Below are 15,451 nucleotides of genomic sequence, written 5' to 3'. Positions count from 1 at the left end.
TGGGAACATTATGCAAAGCAGGCTGGACCACATTGCTCTAGTTCAGCTCACCCTGAATGTTAATCCCTGTTCCTGTCCTTTGGCATGCAGGCTTGTGGTAGCAGTTGAAGAAGCTTTCACCCACATTAAGCGCCTTCAGGCAGAGGAGCAGCCGAAAGCCCCAGGCGACGTGATGGATCCCCGCGAGGCAGCTCAAGCCATCTTCCCATCCATGGCAAGAGGGCTGCAGAAGTACCTCCGCACTACAAGGCAGCAGCACTACCATACCATGGAGAGCATCCTGCAACATCTGGCCTTCTGCATTGCCAACAACATGACACCAAAGGTACCGCAGGAATGCCACTATTGGCACAGAATTCAGCTGTCTGAGCATCTCAGCTTTCTTTTACGCGTTGCTCACCGTTGCCATAGGTTGCAAGGATATGCTTGAAAGTGTGTAGACACCCAGTAGGGACAGGGTTGCTGAATTCTACTTTTTGTGTGTGCAAAAGTCTTCATTTATTCATTTTATGCCACTGGCTGCCTATATTCCCCCCTTGTAAACCCCTTGGAGGCAGGCAAACAACAGTGTTGGGGTGTGCATGTGGAAGAATGGGAACAGCGGATCACAGCAGCCTTGGAAATTCAGGGTTACGGGATAATTGGCCATCCCTTGCTCTGCTCACTTAGCAACACCCTTCTCCCTTTGCTGACCACATCCCCACACTTGGTACCCTACTCCCCCCCCCCCCCGGGTTTGTTTCTAGAGAGCAAGAAGGGAGTCACAAAGGGGGTTGCAAACATTAGGAGTCTGCTGCCTTGCACAGTGCCAAGCTGTGCACGTCCTTGTTTTGCCTGCTGACAGTCCCCGTTTCAGCTGGGTTGTATTGAGCCTGAAGCGAAGGCCTTCCTGCCCCATAGGGAGACAACGTCCAAAAGTGTGGGTTCCTCTCCTCTTGGCCCTTCTTCGCTGCAAGAGAGCCCCTCAAACTGCTTCCAGGAGGTTTCTCTGCCAAGTGAGAGAGCACCTCCTGATTCCTTCCTCCTTTCTTTGTGTGAAGAATATGGAAGGAGTCAGGAGGTGCTTTCTCACTTGGAAGCCCCAAACTTTGTATAGCATCTCTAAGGCAGTGGTAGAAGCTCAGAGATATAAGCTAGGGGCCAAATCACTTCATAAACCAGGGTTGCAGTTGCCAAAACTGAATGTCTGGTTGGCGTTTTGGGGCAATACGGCTCTAAAATCTTATTTTTCAAATGATGGACTGACTGTGATTAATTGTCAGTTAAACATTTGGCTCGTTCAGATGACTACCTTGAGCTAGGTTAAGAACTTTGAGAACTTTATCCAGTGACTGTCCATATATATATTGGCATATTCCTATGTCTTTTTCTTAATGGTGACATGGAGCATTCTTAATGTAAGAACATTATTCACAACTGTGAACAGAGCAGTGGAGTGGAGTAAGGGAAAACAAGCTACAACAATTAACTGTAATGTTGTTCACTGCTCCTGCTCAGGCTGCACAGAAGAAGCATTTTGGTTCTTGAAATTCATTCTGATTGTGCAGATAGAATGTAACTGATAGAATTCCACAGGATGTGGTATTGGTGTGTGAAAACAAGTCAGGATTAAATGACCCTCAGGCATGCACCTCCAGATGGTGGAGATAGGTTGCAAGTGGCCAGTAGTCAAACTGTGCCTGGTGTCTGGCTAATTTCAAACACTGCTCTAGGGCTACATGCTAGATAGTGTTGGTGTTTGCTGGAGATTTTGGTTTTTGGGAAAGGAGGGAAGAAAACATGGTTGTGCTGTGAAACTTCCTGTGGAACGGTATCTCTTCCTCTTTTTTTGTGCCCCCTCCCAATTTCCCGGAGATGGTTCCTTCATTCTGCCATCAGAATATCTCCTGAATATCACCCCCATGCTTCCCATTTTAAGAAAGGATGCTACTGGGTGCTAAAGATGCTGCTCTCAGCCTGCCCTCTGAAAAGGCAGATGAGGAGATAAGACAGTTCCACAGGTAGCTTTTGGAAGACAACCCTGAGGGCAGCGTGGGAGGGGCTGCTCCCTTCTCTTTTCATAGGAGGGAGAGTAGGAGCTCATCTGGGAACAATTCATATTCACAGGTGAGTGGTTATCAGCCACCCTGGCTTATAGAGATTGAGCAAATGGCACGGAAGATTGAAGCACAGGTGAACAGTGCAGTCACAAATTTCCCTTTGCTTGCTTGCAGCGTTTTCTGCCTTCCACCTTGCCTCATTACAGAGCGCCATCTGCACATGGGCAAACGCCTTATCACTCCTAGAAATCTCCAGATTCTGCTGCCATTATGGACAGGTGCATTTCCAGGTGTCTCTGTAGGCACACAGAACCACAAGTTCTACATAGCAACCCTGATATTAATGTCCTCTTTGCAGTTTTGCCCTTGGGCTCTACATTCACAGTGGAGTGGCTATTCTTCAGCTTCCTGTCTTGAGTCTGTCCATCCAGCTGCTAAGTGATCTAACCATGACAGTTACCAGGAGTTTTAGTGTGCATGGGAACAGTTTATTGGCTCTGCTCTTCACAGCAGTGAGTTCTCAACAGGCTTCTGGCAGAGTTTCTCTGCCACACCCCAGTGTTTGCACTGAATAAAATAGAAGTGGTATCGAGCAAGCACCTGAAAGCATAACTTGTTCTTCCAGGTGTGTAAGCCAAAGCACTTTGCTTCCCAGCCGGTGTTTTGTCAGCTGTCTTTGCTTTTGCTCAACAGAGTTCCGCTAGTCAAGGATAGGGCCCTTCAGTAAAGAGTTGGAAGGGTGAGGGGCTGCTGGTCACATGGATCTGGTGTGGAGAAAATGACCTCAATCCTGCGCGGTTGGCAGAGCAGCTCATTTCATTGGGCCTAAGTGATACTGCTTTTGTAGTTCCTCTGAAACTCCAAAGTCTTCCTTTGCTTATGGCAGATAGCATAGAGACCTGGAAAGGGGACTAGACAAAACTACAAGGGACATTGTCCTGTATAATCAAATTAAATTGGCAGTTGTATTTTTTGAGCTGAAAAGTTACTGGACAACACTGGACCTCATTTTCCCTTCTTTCTTTTCTCAACTGCTTTTCTCTAGGCTTTCCTGGAACGTTACCTCAGTCCAGGCCCAACCCTGCAGTACAACAAAGATCGTTGGGTCTCCAAACATTGGACGCTGATTAGTGAGGAAGCTGTTACAAAAGGATTAAGAGATGGTATTGTGTTCGTCCTCAAGTGCTTGGACTTCAGCCTTGTTGTTAATGTGAAGAAAATTCCATTTATCAAAATCTCAGAGGAGTTTGTAGACCCCAAATGTCATAAGTTTGCCCTTCGCTTGCAGTCTGAAACATCAGTCTAGCTTAGAGGCCATAAACATGTGTAGATGATGAGAAGGTAATTTCTGACTTCATGCTTTCAGGTGTGTGTGTTTTTTTGCGGGGGGTGTTGCTTCATTTTTGTTCAGATTGAAAAGCAACAGACGATGGACCGTCCACACTTATCTGGAAAGAGAGTGGAGGAGGGTCTCTTTTGACAGATCTGAAGAGCTCACGGATTGGGCATGTTCATTGGTTCATGTACACTGCAGAGGCCTGTAAGCCCATGTAGTGTTCTGCTTCTGCCTGCCACCCTGCCTTAGATCTCCTGGTGTGTATGTGGTACTTCTGTTCCACCCCAGACTGCCTCTGTATGCCTCAACAAACAGCTTTTCACAAACTCTCATAAGCTTGCTTGGCTCTTGGCAGTCATCTCTTATACAAAGCCATGGTTTACGGAACTGAAAACTGTGGTTTGAACTTCCAAACATATGGTAGGCAGTTCACGGTTTGAAGCCGCCCACTTGCCTTCGCTTTCAGTTCTCCAGCATTCAGTCCCATAAATTCATTCCCATGTTGCATCTACTGCCCCAGCTTCTGGAAGGGAAGAGATGCCTTCGATTGTGATTTGTCAATGCAGACATTGCATTGTATTAAAATGGTTGAAGCTTCCTTCTCATGGTTTGTCAGGATGCCAGAACTGAGCTTCTGTGAATGGGATTTTCAGTTATTGCTGTTGGGCACTATCTGATGTGGGAAGGACATTCTGCTTCTGAAATAAGGCAATTTATGTATTTTGAAGGGAATTGCATCTACATAACTCTACCTTTCCAATGACTGACAAAGTTAGTTTCCCACCACCAGCACCCTGTTTTGTAGCTGTTTGAATAATGACCAATGGTGTGTGTCTGGTACATAAATAGGTTTGTCATAATGGCTTTCATTCCTTTCAGCCTCCTAAGGCTATACACCCGCCCTACTGTGTTAAGCACCCTCTTCTTTCCTTGTGTGTAGATCTCTCTTAATCTATTTTTCTAACCTTTCAAGGGTTTGTTCATTACTCCCTCTCCCTTATATATATTTATGCAGTTGCAGAATGTTTGAGAAGAGTGTGGAGTTTACTGGAGTCTGACCAATTTGATTGGGGGGGGCGTATTTCCTATTTAAAAGGGTTTTCTATTCCCCTGGAGAAGAATAAGAATTTCAAGTCTCTTTACCAGCACATGCCTGCAGGGGAGGGGAATCTTAGATTCAGAGCAGGGAATACTTTCCGAGATGCAGACAGTTACTTGGCACTTGAAACCAAGCTGCATTGAACGTTTCCAGGAGCCCCCCTCACTCAGCTGACCGTGGGAGTCAGCTGCGGTTGCCACTGATGCTTTTATCCTGGTAAGTCCTCAGTCATACCCCAACCTCTCACTTCATTTTCGAAAGCAGCAATTTTCTTACTGTTTCTGAGTATCTCCATTGCCTGAAGCAAGTGGAAAACCCCACAAGCCTTCATCCACTTGGCAAGGCAGAAGGACTTCATGCATTTGCTACTCTTCTGTCTTTTCCCCTGCACTGGAGTTGCTCTTCTCAGCCATGGAGAATGGGTGGGAGGTGACTGGTTTTTGCACCAGCCCTGTCACTCTGCATGTAGGAGAGGGCAAGCCCTGGCTCTCCAGTGTGTGAGTGGGGGCAACTTGGTTGTCCTTCTGGTTATTTCACAGCTCCATTTTGGTGGATCCCTGCATGTTTCCTTGGCCATTGTGGTACTGTTGGTACTACTCCATCCTAGTTTCCAGGTTGTGCTGGCATCTGCTCTTGTTTGCTGGCATCTGCTCTTGTTTGATGAGGGTTTCTTCTAATCTTAGCTTATTTTCTAAGGATAATCTAATAAAACCTAACACTTAACAGAAGGAGTAGTCCCATAAACATAATACTACCACAAATTGTTCACTCCAGATAGATCCTTCATAATGGTAAGCCGTAGCTAACACTGCTTGGCATGTGTCTTCTTCAGGTGTTCCAATAATTAAGAAAATGAGGCCAATGCTTGCTTGCTTATTCAAAAACACATACACACTCTCAAGTTCAATGTATTTTCCCATTCCACCAATGCCTACAATATGTTAATTAATTATTTGAGGCTCCCTGCCACACTTTACTCAACTTTTCATTCAAATCAGGAAGCAGACTGTTTTTTCCTGAAACTTTGATAAAAATACTATATCTAGCAATAACAAATCGGCCAATTAATCTTTGATTCTTCCTCACAGTACCTGTAGATAACTACTAATTTCTTAACATTTCTTTAATTATTAAAACATGTTTCCAGTACGGTTTTACTGATCGATACTGCTCCACACTGCCATTTGTGGGGTTTTTTGGTCTCTGTTAATGCTCTGTAGAAATAGCACACACTTTTCTTAATCTGGCAGATTTGTATTACCAACATGCACAGTTGTGTAAAAAACATTGCCGGTGACACATTGCATATAATTTTTAGAAGTCTTTTTGAATCGGTCTGTAAATTCTTGGTCTAAATCTGAACATCTTAGATGGCACATTAAATTGAGCAGAGCCGGAAGGTGGTATTCCAAGCTGAGGACTTCCTGGCTGGCTGAAACATAGCAAAGGATCCAAACTTCCTATGCCAAGGCAGAATAATAGAGTGTGAGTAGAAAGAACAGACACATATCCCAAGCCAACAAGGCCCTAATCACACCTTCAAGGCCTTAGTTGAATTTGGAGCCATAGCTAAATAGTTTGGTTTGAACTCCGTGTTTGGGGCTTCAAGCCATGAATGACATCTATGCATTGTGACACTTGTCCTTCTCAAAGCTGAAAAAGAGCTTTCTGCTGTGGATGTGTGTTTGATAACCTCTTCAATTTCTGCAGCGATGTTAAATGAGGAAGCCAAGTCATTCAAAGGGAGTGGGAACAGCAGGGGGTACACCAATGAGATTTCTTCTTAATAAGATTGATTTCATGCTTCTACTTCTTCAGCTGAGTGTCATGCTAATCAGTTTAGCTTGTGTGTTTTTTATTTAAGGAGCGGTAGTGCTTTCTGTCTCTTTAAATTGGAACATACCTAATGGTTTTTAATGAAGGAAATGACAGCCCTGTCTGGTGTCTTCATTGCTACAAACCCATTTTATGGAAACTGCTGAAGCTGGGTGACCACTTCCTAAAAATGAATTCCATTAAACTGTTTTGCCTGATACCATCTTAACTGGAAGGGAATGTCACATTGACATGTGAGTGTGAATTCAGAGCCAAAGAGGTCTGTAGCTTGCTTGCTGCAGAGGAGTTTATTTCAAGCACTAGTTACCTTATATTTCCCCCCTTCTCCAGTTCCCTAAAGTTTGGAGGTTATTTGCTCAGGAAATGTTGACATTCTTAACCTTCTTTTGTACTCTTAGGTGACAAATGCTTGTGAAATGTAAAAAATGTAGGAAAGAACCAAATAGAAGCAACGTTAATTGCTTTGGAATTGGGGTTTTCCTTTAGCTCTAATCTGCACCCTCTGATTTAGAATGCTATAACTTTTTTTGTTGTTGAAAGGAACTCTCCAGTATGTGCTCAGTTGAAAGTTATTGCCTGTTCTAACACCTTAGCTGCTTAAACCTGGATGAGAGGACAGACCTCTCCTTATTTGCTGGGTATATTTACTTTTGCATTCTTTTGAGATCTGCAAAGTTTGAAAGAATGTGGGTGGCTGGGGGCTCTCCTGTTGTCTTTTTTCCGTCTGCCAGAGCGGAGTGTGTGTTTCACTAGACAAACCACTTCACTCTCTCATTTTCTTGGTGCCTCCATCCCTTGTTTGTAACACCAAAAGGACATTGTTGCAACAAAGTTGTGATCAATCCTTGTAAAAAAAAAAAGTGTGTTTTAGACATCAAATATGCCATACCGACAGTAACACAGTAGCAGTAAAATTACAGAGCTTTTCTGGAAGGGAGACTTATTATTATTATTATTATTATCATATTGCTGCTTTGTGATGTCCATTTAAACCATGCAGTTTTTACGAATATGAACTTCATGCAGTTGAATCCCAGAGGGCTAGAGCGAATAGAAAACTCCTCTTCCAGTTTCACTTAAAAATCCTTTTCTTTAAAAATAATTCTTGGTCATAAGTGTAGCTGGTATGTTTTTCAATGTTGTGTAAAGCTTTGGGGGCTTTTTGACTCTGGGCTGATGTAATGTTACCACTGTGAGCTTTGGTGTGGTCACGTTCCTCCTTAAACCAGTCAACTCTATATCCAGGAACCTGGTGGGCTGGTGGGTGGCATGCTACCTTCCCTTGGGAGCAGTGGCGTAGCGTGGGGGGCGCAGGGGGGGCCGGCCGCACCGGCCGCAACATCTGGGGGTTAGGGTTAGGGGGCACAAATCCACGGGTTAGGGGGCGCAAATCCATGGGTTAGGGGGCGCAAATTACTTGCCTTGCCCCGGGTGCTGACAACCCACGCTACGCCACTGCTTGGAAGATGGCAACCTTGCCATGGAAAGTGGCCCTGCCACTCACTTCTTTGACTTGGGTGTGGATGCAGTCGTTTACAAGCGCTGCGTAAGACTTGACCACTCGTAAGCAGTTCCCATGCTGCAACTGTAATTCCACATTGGCCCTTGTTCGCCTCCACTGTGATTTGGGTGCCTTCTTACCTAAGACCGGCTGGTCAGTTTGCAGCCGACAACTTGCTTTCTGCTGCATAGCACAGACCCTGTTTCATTGACACGTGCTGACAAAGCAAATGTGATGGGTTGTTTTTCTGTGTGGGAACACCACTGTCCATTGTCAGTGATTTGCTTGTGCTGCTTTTCATATGTTAAAACTTAGGGCTGTACCCCCGATAGTGTTTTCCTTCTGTGGCTGTCTTTATACCTGCTGTGGTGACCTCTCTGACCATGTATCTGATTTGGTATTGGGGATGTTGGGGGGTGGGGAGATCATGTGGTAGAAATTACATGCATCTATGGGGAGGTGTGCATAGCCAGTGAGCCCACAGATCTATGTGTTGCTTTGTAGAGTTATGTGACTGAGTCCATAACCGTTACAAAAAAATGTTCTGTCTGAGTTAGTTCTTGTGTGAACAGATTAATGTAACCACCCTCATCCCACCTATGAAAAACCAAATATAGCTGACACTGAAAACTGACTTTGAGCAGGGAACTGTAGTCTGAATTCCCAAAACGATTTGGGCATCCTGTCCGTTTGGCATACAAGGTGTTTGCCTGGACAGGAAAATGAATGTACAGATTGGAGGGAGACATGGAGGAGGGGAAGGTTTTGTTTCATATGGTGTTGACATTTATTCCTTAATTTCTACGTCACACCTGCCGCAGTTCCCTACACTGTCCTTTCTTTCCACTTAGAAACACCACACATGTATTCGGGGCTGCAACCCTATCTACTTTGCCACAGGATCTCACAAGTTGGGGAGTAGCAACAATTCATATGCTTGTTGTAGAAGAGAGATGTATAGGAAATTAACTTAAGCGAAACAGCCATATGAATTCTTAATAATTCTCAAAATTGGGACCAGGACAAACACACACAACTGGGATCCCAATAATATGGTCATCTTGAGCGATGGCCAGCAGTCAAGCAATGTTTTGTGGCAGACATTATCTGTGTGAATCGGTGCCTTCACACAGAGTGCTGTATATGCCAACACAGCGATTTCTGCTGTCTTAGTGGCACTTCTTGGAAACAGCACTATCACAGAAATTGGTGCAGAACCCATGTGGAAGTTTACACACCTCCATGTGAACATGCCCTGCATCTTCCTGAGGTGACTGCATGCACGTCCCGTGGTGGTTTCAGGTTTCCCTGTCACAAAAGGCTCCATGAGTTCCCTTTCATGGAAGCTAGACTTCACACCCAACCACCAGCCTCTTTGAGGCTCATCATTTACATTAATGGCATGAGAAACAATGGCTTTGAAATGATGGGATCAACTCCATTAATATGCTGCTTAACTGGCAGCCGTTAACACACGCAGTCACCGATTTCACAAATTACACCAAATTACCAAGCAGCAACTACTGTGTGAATAATGTCATGCCATAAGCCTATCCATATTGTTCATAAAATAGCTATTATCAGATGTGGGTCAGATACAGGGGTTCTTAAAGTATGCTCAAACACACTGGCTGCTGTGGTAACCAAAAACTCGCTTTGCTGATGCTGACCAGTCCTTGGGGGAGACAGACCATGTCAGCTTCTCCAGATGTTTTGACATGAGGCCACCAGCTTTTCCCCAACGACAACAAACATGTGGAAACCACACTTGACTCACTTGGCTGCTCTGGTCTGCTGCTCACACAGACCTAACTGTGAAGTATTGTAATTCTCCTCAGTGCCTGTTGTTACCTAATTTAATCCAGCATTATTGTGTATTGGGAGCAGGTATTTTCTGCTGAACACTCCCCTCCCTTGATCACTGTGCACTGTTCAGCCTGACAACCTTTTTCTGTACAAATTGTATTAAGTATGACAGTCTATTTGTCCCTGGTATTTTTTTTAAGACAGCTTCTCTGCACACGTAACTTTAATGTCAAATATATATACGGTGTGATCTTCTTCCTTTTTTTTGTTGTTTTCTAATTGTGGATTGAAGTAAATTAAGTGGAATTCCTAATTGCCTGTAACACTGAATGTACTGTGTGTCAAACATGAACAAGTGTTTGCAATGAAACTGGTTCTTGATAGCTGTTTTTAAAATTGAAACCCTTTTACACTTTGCATATTTGTACAGTTAATTTGAAATAAACCGGAATTGGAAATTTTAATGTTTGTGGCGTTGGCATTTCCTTTGATTCAGTAGATGGAGCTTGTTTTCCTTCTGGAAAGTTAGTGTTGTGCTGGGCTCAACAAACAGCAAAAACAAAGTAGCTGTTATTGCTGTTCCATGAACAATTGTGCGAGAGAGATTAGAGGTGTGCACAAGTGCTGCACTTGTGCAAATTATTGGGGCAGGATTGAGCTCATGGGACCTGCCAGCAGAAGCCTGCACAAGGACTTCTGCTACTGCAACAGGGCTTCCCTACACCTCCTCCTGCGTCCCTGCAGTTGGCTTGGGGGGTGTCAGAAGGAAACCCCCCTGGAACAGCACACAGAGGAAGGAGAGGCCAGCTTGTTCTCAGAGGCGGAGCAAACCGATGGGGCTCCTGGAGCGGTGTGCATGCCCTGTGCCCAGGGGCGGGGCCAGTGGCCTATGGGGACGGGATGCTCCGCAAGGCCTCCGAGGAGTCTGCCCGCCTCCTCCCACTCAGCCGCCCTTCAGCGGAGGGGGAGGCAACGGGCGGACCGTTTGGGGCAGCGCGGAGCCTGCAGGCGTCACTCTCAGGAGATCCGTGTGGCTCGGGTGCAGTGCAGGCCCTGCGGTGAGTGCCACCCGGCATTTTGTCACCCCTCTCAGAGGTGACACCCAGGGCGGACCCCCCTTCCTCCGCCCCTGCTTGTTCCATCAGACAAGTAGAAATGTTTGTGCTGAATTCTTCCTCTGGCGTTTAGTTTTACTTTCCTTGTGCAGTGCTCTAGGTGAGGTATAAAATGGATCTCTGATCACTCTCCTTATTTGGGGTGTTAAACCAGCCACAACATTGGGTCTGTATCCATCACTTTGGAAAGCAACTGTTTGAAGTCTGTCCAATCTGACTCATGTTTTGGTCCAAAGCGGTTTTGTAAAAAAATGAAGCTGTTTCACCTCATTCACTAAAATGGGAAATAAAAAATGCAGCTGTCAATCCCTCGCCCCGTTTTGAAATAGGCAGGCATAGCAGTCCCTCCAGAGTGGATTAAGCGTGACAAGTAATGAGCAAACATGTCCAGGGGTTTGGGGACTGAACACCTTCAACTCTTTTTTTCATTTAAGAAAAAAGAAACATTTATCATTTAATTTTGGAGACAATTTGATGAAACCTGTGCCTTCTGAGCCATGGACCCTACCAGATTTCAGAAGAGCAGATCATAGCTGCAGTGGTTTTCTTCAAGGGTAGCTTTGGGGTGGGTAGAAAAGACTCCCTTAATTTCTCCATGTGTTCCATGGGCAATTAATATAAGAATTGCTGAAGTGCTGCATATTGCAGTGTCACACCGTGTGCTTGGGAGAGACTGATGCCCCCTTAGGCTGTCTCTCTTATTTACCAGGAAAGGGCAGCAACCTGAGCACACTCACATTTCTGGCCAAGATAAAGGCCGGCCAGTCTTTCAGCACCCTCTCAGTCACTCCCGTGGCCGACGCCCAAAAGCTTTTCCTTCCTGCATTTTATGGTGCGATGTTACGTTCAGTTTGGAGCAATCAAATTGCAACAGCAAAAGGCTGTTACAATCCGAATCACAGCCCTCCATTGCAGCATGTCAGTACGAAAAAGCAGCATTGAGAAACTGAGTTTGCATCTTGCAGAGTATTGTCCAGCTTGGTCCCCTGTTATTTTTTATTTATTTAACTTGTATACTGCCTCATACTTCAGGCTGTTCACAGTACTGCGGGGTTGCTATGTTTGTCAAGCAGCAAATGATATTAAAAGGTGATATATCGACAGCAGTCAACAATCAATGTGTTTTTTTGGGGGGGCAAATAAAGGGCATCAAGCCCCATGGGCCTCAAAAAGACAGGATTGCAATAAGGAAGACACCTTAAATCAGTATTGTATTGCCTGTAAATTCACCCACACAGGTGGGTTTCCCCCCCTTGTCTTTTTCAATTGTTCTGCACAACCGCATTGTAAGTTCAGTCCTTTTTAATAGGTTAAGGATCAGAAAGCTCTTCCTACTGTTCAGTTGGAATCTTGTTTTTCCTTAACGAATTGCAGGAGTGGCAGAGCTCAATTCTGGCTCTGAAGGCCATGAAGGGGAGGGAGACTTGCATCTTTTCACTCCCCCACCAAGATCAGAATGGAGGTCACTCCCACCTGCTTCACTAGGAACCTTGTGGGAAAAGTCCCCAACGGAGCCAGGGGACTCCTGCCCATGCCAAAGGTTCCTAGCTTGCAGGGAGCCCAGTATATTTTCCGATCTTGGTGGAGGAGCAAAACCAGAGCCGGCCCACGCATGAGGCAAGAGGAAGTGACCGCTTCAGGTGGCCAAATCCACACGGGCAACAGATAAATCCTCCAAGAAATGCACAACCTGCTGCTGCCGTGATGGCAGTCAGGGGTGCCATCTTGTGACGCCCCTGACTATGTTGGGCCCCCCCAATAATTTTTTTTGGGGGGAAGGCCTCCCCAATGTTCCAAGCCATCGGGGTGGAGGAGGCTGAGCGTGGAGAGGTTTCCACGGCCACTGCCTCCTGTGGCTGCCGTGGAAACAGGCCCCAGCTGCTTCTGACATTGTGATGTGATGCCACGTGTGTGACATCACCCCCCCATCTGCTTCGTAAGTTGGCGCCTCTGGTGGCAGTGACAACTCCTCGAAGGCTGGGTCTGCTATCTCCTTGGCAGCACACAGATCCGCATTCTGCCTCTTGGTGAATAGGAGGTGTTGCTCATCTCTTCCAACGTAGATCTTTATTCCCCTTTTGTCCTGATGAAGCTATTCACGCACCACTTCTTCCCTGGCAGAGGGTGCCATTTTGTGGTTTGCCTCAGGTGCCATAATGTTTTGGGCTCTCCTTTCCATGCACTGTCTATGCAGTGAGAATCAGGCTTATAGATTTATTAGGAAAAACAAGGTGCATAGCTTTGCATCTAAGCACAATGACTTATCCCCTCCTTATGTGTCTCTTATTCATTCTTCACTTACTTAACTCATTTTATGCTTAGTTAGTAGACAAAGCTGCTTTTTAAATTTTCAGACCTTCATTTTAATCTGCAGTTGGCTCGGTACAGCTAACAATACAGATAACGGCATAACTGATAATACTAACAATACAGGGTAAATAGCCTGATCATTCCAATCAGGAGAATTACAATGAAGTAAGGGGGACGCGGGTGGTGCTGTGGGTTAAACCACAGAGCCTCTTGGGCTTGCCGATCAGAAGGTCAGCGGTTCGAATCCCCGCAATGTCGGGGTGAGCTCCCGTTGCTCAGTCCCAGCTCCTGCCAACCTAGCAGTTCAAAAGCATGTCGAAGTGCAAGTAGATAAATAGGTACTGCTCTGGCAGGAAGGTAAACAGTGTTTCCGTACGCTGCTGTGGTTTGCCAGAAGCGGCTTAGTCCTGCTGGCCACATGACCTGGAAGCTGTATGCCGGCTCCCACAGCCAATAAAGCGAGATGAGCGCCACAACCCCAGAGTTGTCCGTGACTGGATCTAATGGTCAGGGATCCCTTTACCACACCTAAGGGGGACATAGCAGTGGTTTCTTAAAAAGGTATCCTACAAAGTCTGCTTGGTTATTCTCCTTGGGTTCACCCTGAGAGCTTGTTTTAAAAATACAAGCTGAGCAAAGCTCAACCCAAAACATTAAGATCTTTTTGCGATAATCCAAGAAGCTCTCAACCCCTTGTAAATAATTATCCTTCTTGCCACTGGGATAATTCCATGCTTTTTTCTGCTGCTGTTACAAATAAACAGATCTGCAGAGAGCAAAAATGCCATGCAGTCACCTTTTTTATTGTCTTATGCTTGGGAAAGAGCTTTTGGAAGTTAGACTAGGAAATATGTTGGAGATGGGTACAAAGGAAAGAAAACAAGGCAGCGAGCCTTCAGTGACCCTTAGAAACAGACTTTGGAAGTCCTAAATACAAATGTCTTCCCTTTAAGGGAGAACACTGGGAGGCATAACATCTTGAGGAATATAAATTTAATGTCCGGATGCTTTCAAAGTGCCATAACCTAGTCGTCGTCATCGTCGTCATCATCATCTTCTTCATCTTCATCGTCTTCATCAACATCATCGTCTTCAGTGTTTATCTTCCCAGAAAGTACATCCTCTATCCAATCTTCCAATTCCTCAGCTGTTGGGAGGTCATCATCATCTCTGATATCCATCCAGACACTATCAGCCTAAAAGAAAAGGCAGTATAGAAAGAAAAATGAAGATTTGCTTCATGTAAAATAGCAGGAGATTGGGCCAAACTAAACATTTGAATCCTGATCTGCCCAATTATGTGTATAATGAGAGGTGTTAAAAGGTAAAGGGACCCTTGACTATTAGGTCCAGTCGTGGATGCCTGGGGTTTTGGAGCTCATCTCACTTTACTGGCCAAGTCAGCCGGCGTTTGTCCACAGACAGTTTCCAGGTCATGTGGCCAGCATGACTAAGCCGCTTCTGGCGAACCAGAGCAGCGCACGGAAATGCCGTTTACCTTCCCGCTGGAGCAATACCTATTTATTTACCGTATTTTTCGCCCCATAAGACGCACTTTTTCCCCTCCAAAAATGAAGGGGAAATGTGCCTGCGTCTTATGGGGCGAATGCAGGCTTTCGCTGAAGCCTGGAGAGCGAGGGGGGTCGGTGCGTACCGACCCCTCTCGCTCTCCAGGCTTCAGGAAGCTCTGCGCAACCCTCGGGAGACCGGCTCCGAGGGTTGCGCAGAGCTGCCTGCAATCCCGGGACCAGCGCAGCTCTGCCCGGCCACCGGGAGCCTGGGGAGAAGCTCCGCCCCGCTCCCGGTGGCCCTGCAGAGCTGCCTGCGCTCCTGGGACCAGCGCAGCTCTGCAGGGCCACCGGGAGCCGGGGGAGAAGCTCCGCCCCGCTCCCGGTGGCCGTGCACAGCTGCCTGCGCTCCTGGGACCAGCGCAGCTCTGCCCGGCCACCGGGAACCGGGGGAGAAGCTCCGCCCCGCTCCCGGTGGCCCTGCAGAGCTGCCTGCGCTCCTGGGACCAGCGCAGCTCTGCCCGGCCACCGGGAGCCGGGGGAGAAGCTCCGCCCCGCTCCCGGTGGCCCTGCAGAGCTGCCTGCGCTCCTGGGACCAGCGCAGCTCTGCCCGGCCACCGGGAGCCGGGGGAGAAGCTCCGCCCCGCTCCCGGTGGCCCTGCAGAGCTGCCTGCGCTCCTGGGACCAGCGCAGCTCTGCCCGGCCACCGGGAGCCGGGGGAGAAGCTCCGCCCCGCTCCCGGTGGCCCTGCAGAGCTGCCTGCGCTCCTGGGACCAGCGCAGCTCTGCCCGGCCACCGGGAGCCGGGGGAGAAGCTCCGCCCCGCTCCCGGTGGCCCTGCAGAGCTGCCTGCGCTCCTGGGACCAGCGCAGCTCTGCCCGGCCACCGGGAGCCGGGGGAGA

General features: G+C 47.0%; 2 protein-coding genes across 6 annotated transcripts in view; one reads left to right on the top strand and one right to left on the bottom strand.

Annotated features, from left to right (window-relative positions):
- Window positions 1–3,379, top strand: part of VANGL1 (VANGL planar cell polarity protein 1) — a 58,018-nt gene extending 54,639 nt beyond the window's left edge. For all 5 annotated transcript variants that reach the window (XM_081177303.1, XM_081177304.1, XM_081177300.1 and 2 more), the window contains 2 exons: window positions 91–325; window positions 3,085–3,379. In XM_081177303.1, the coding sequence (XP_081033429.1) occupies window positions 91–325; window positions 3,085–3,345 (496 nt within the window). In that variant the 3' untranslated portion in view covers window positions 3,346–3,379. The remainder of the gene's footprint in view (window positions 1–90; window positions 326–3,084) is intronic.
- A 10,445-nt stretch (window positions 3,380–13,824) lies between these two features.
- The window catches only part of LOC308576803 (calsequestrin-2-like), a 37,066-nt gene continuing 35,439 nt past the window's right edge, over window positions 13,825–15,451 (bottom strand). Inside the window, exon 11 of the mRNA XM_081176765.1 lies at window positions 13,825–14,238. Within this exon, the coding sequence (XP_081032891.1) occupies window positions 14,068–14,238 (171 nt within the window). The 3' untranslated portion in view covers window positions 13,825–14,067. The remainder of the gene's footprint in view (window positions 14,239–15,451) is intronic.

The sequence above is a fragment of the Podarcis bocagei genome (genome assembly GCF_964188305.1).
Source record: "Podarcis bocagei genome assembly, chromosome: 17".
Taxonomy (NCBI): Eukaryota; Metazoa; Chordata; class Lepidosauria; order Squamata; family Lacertidae; genus Podarcis; species Podarcis bocagei.
The sequence above is the reverse complement of the archived record's forward strand: the minus strand, read 5'-3'. Positions and strand labels throughout refer to the sequence as shown.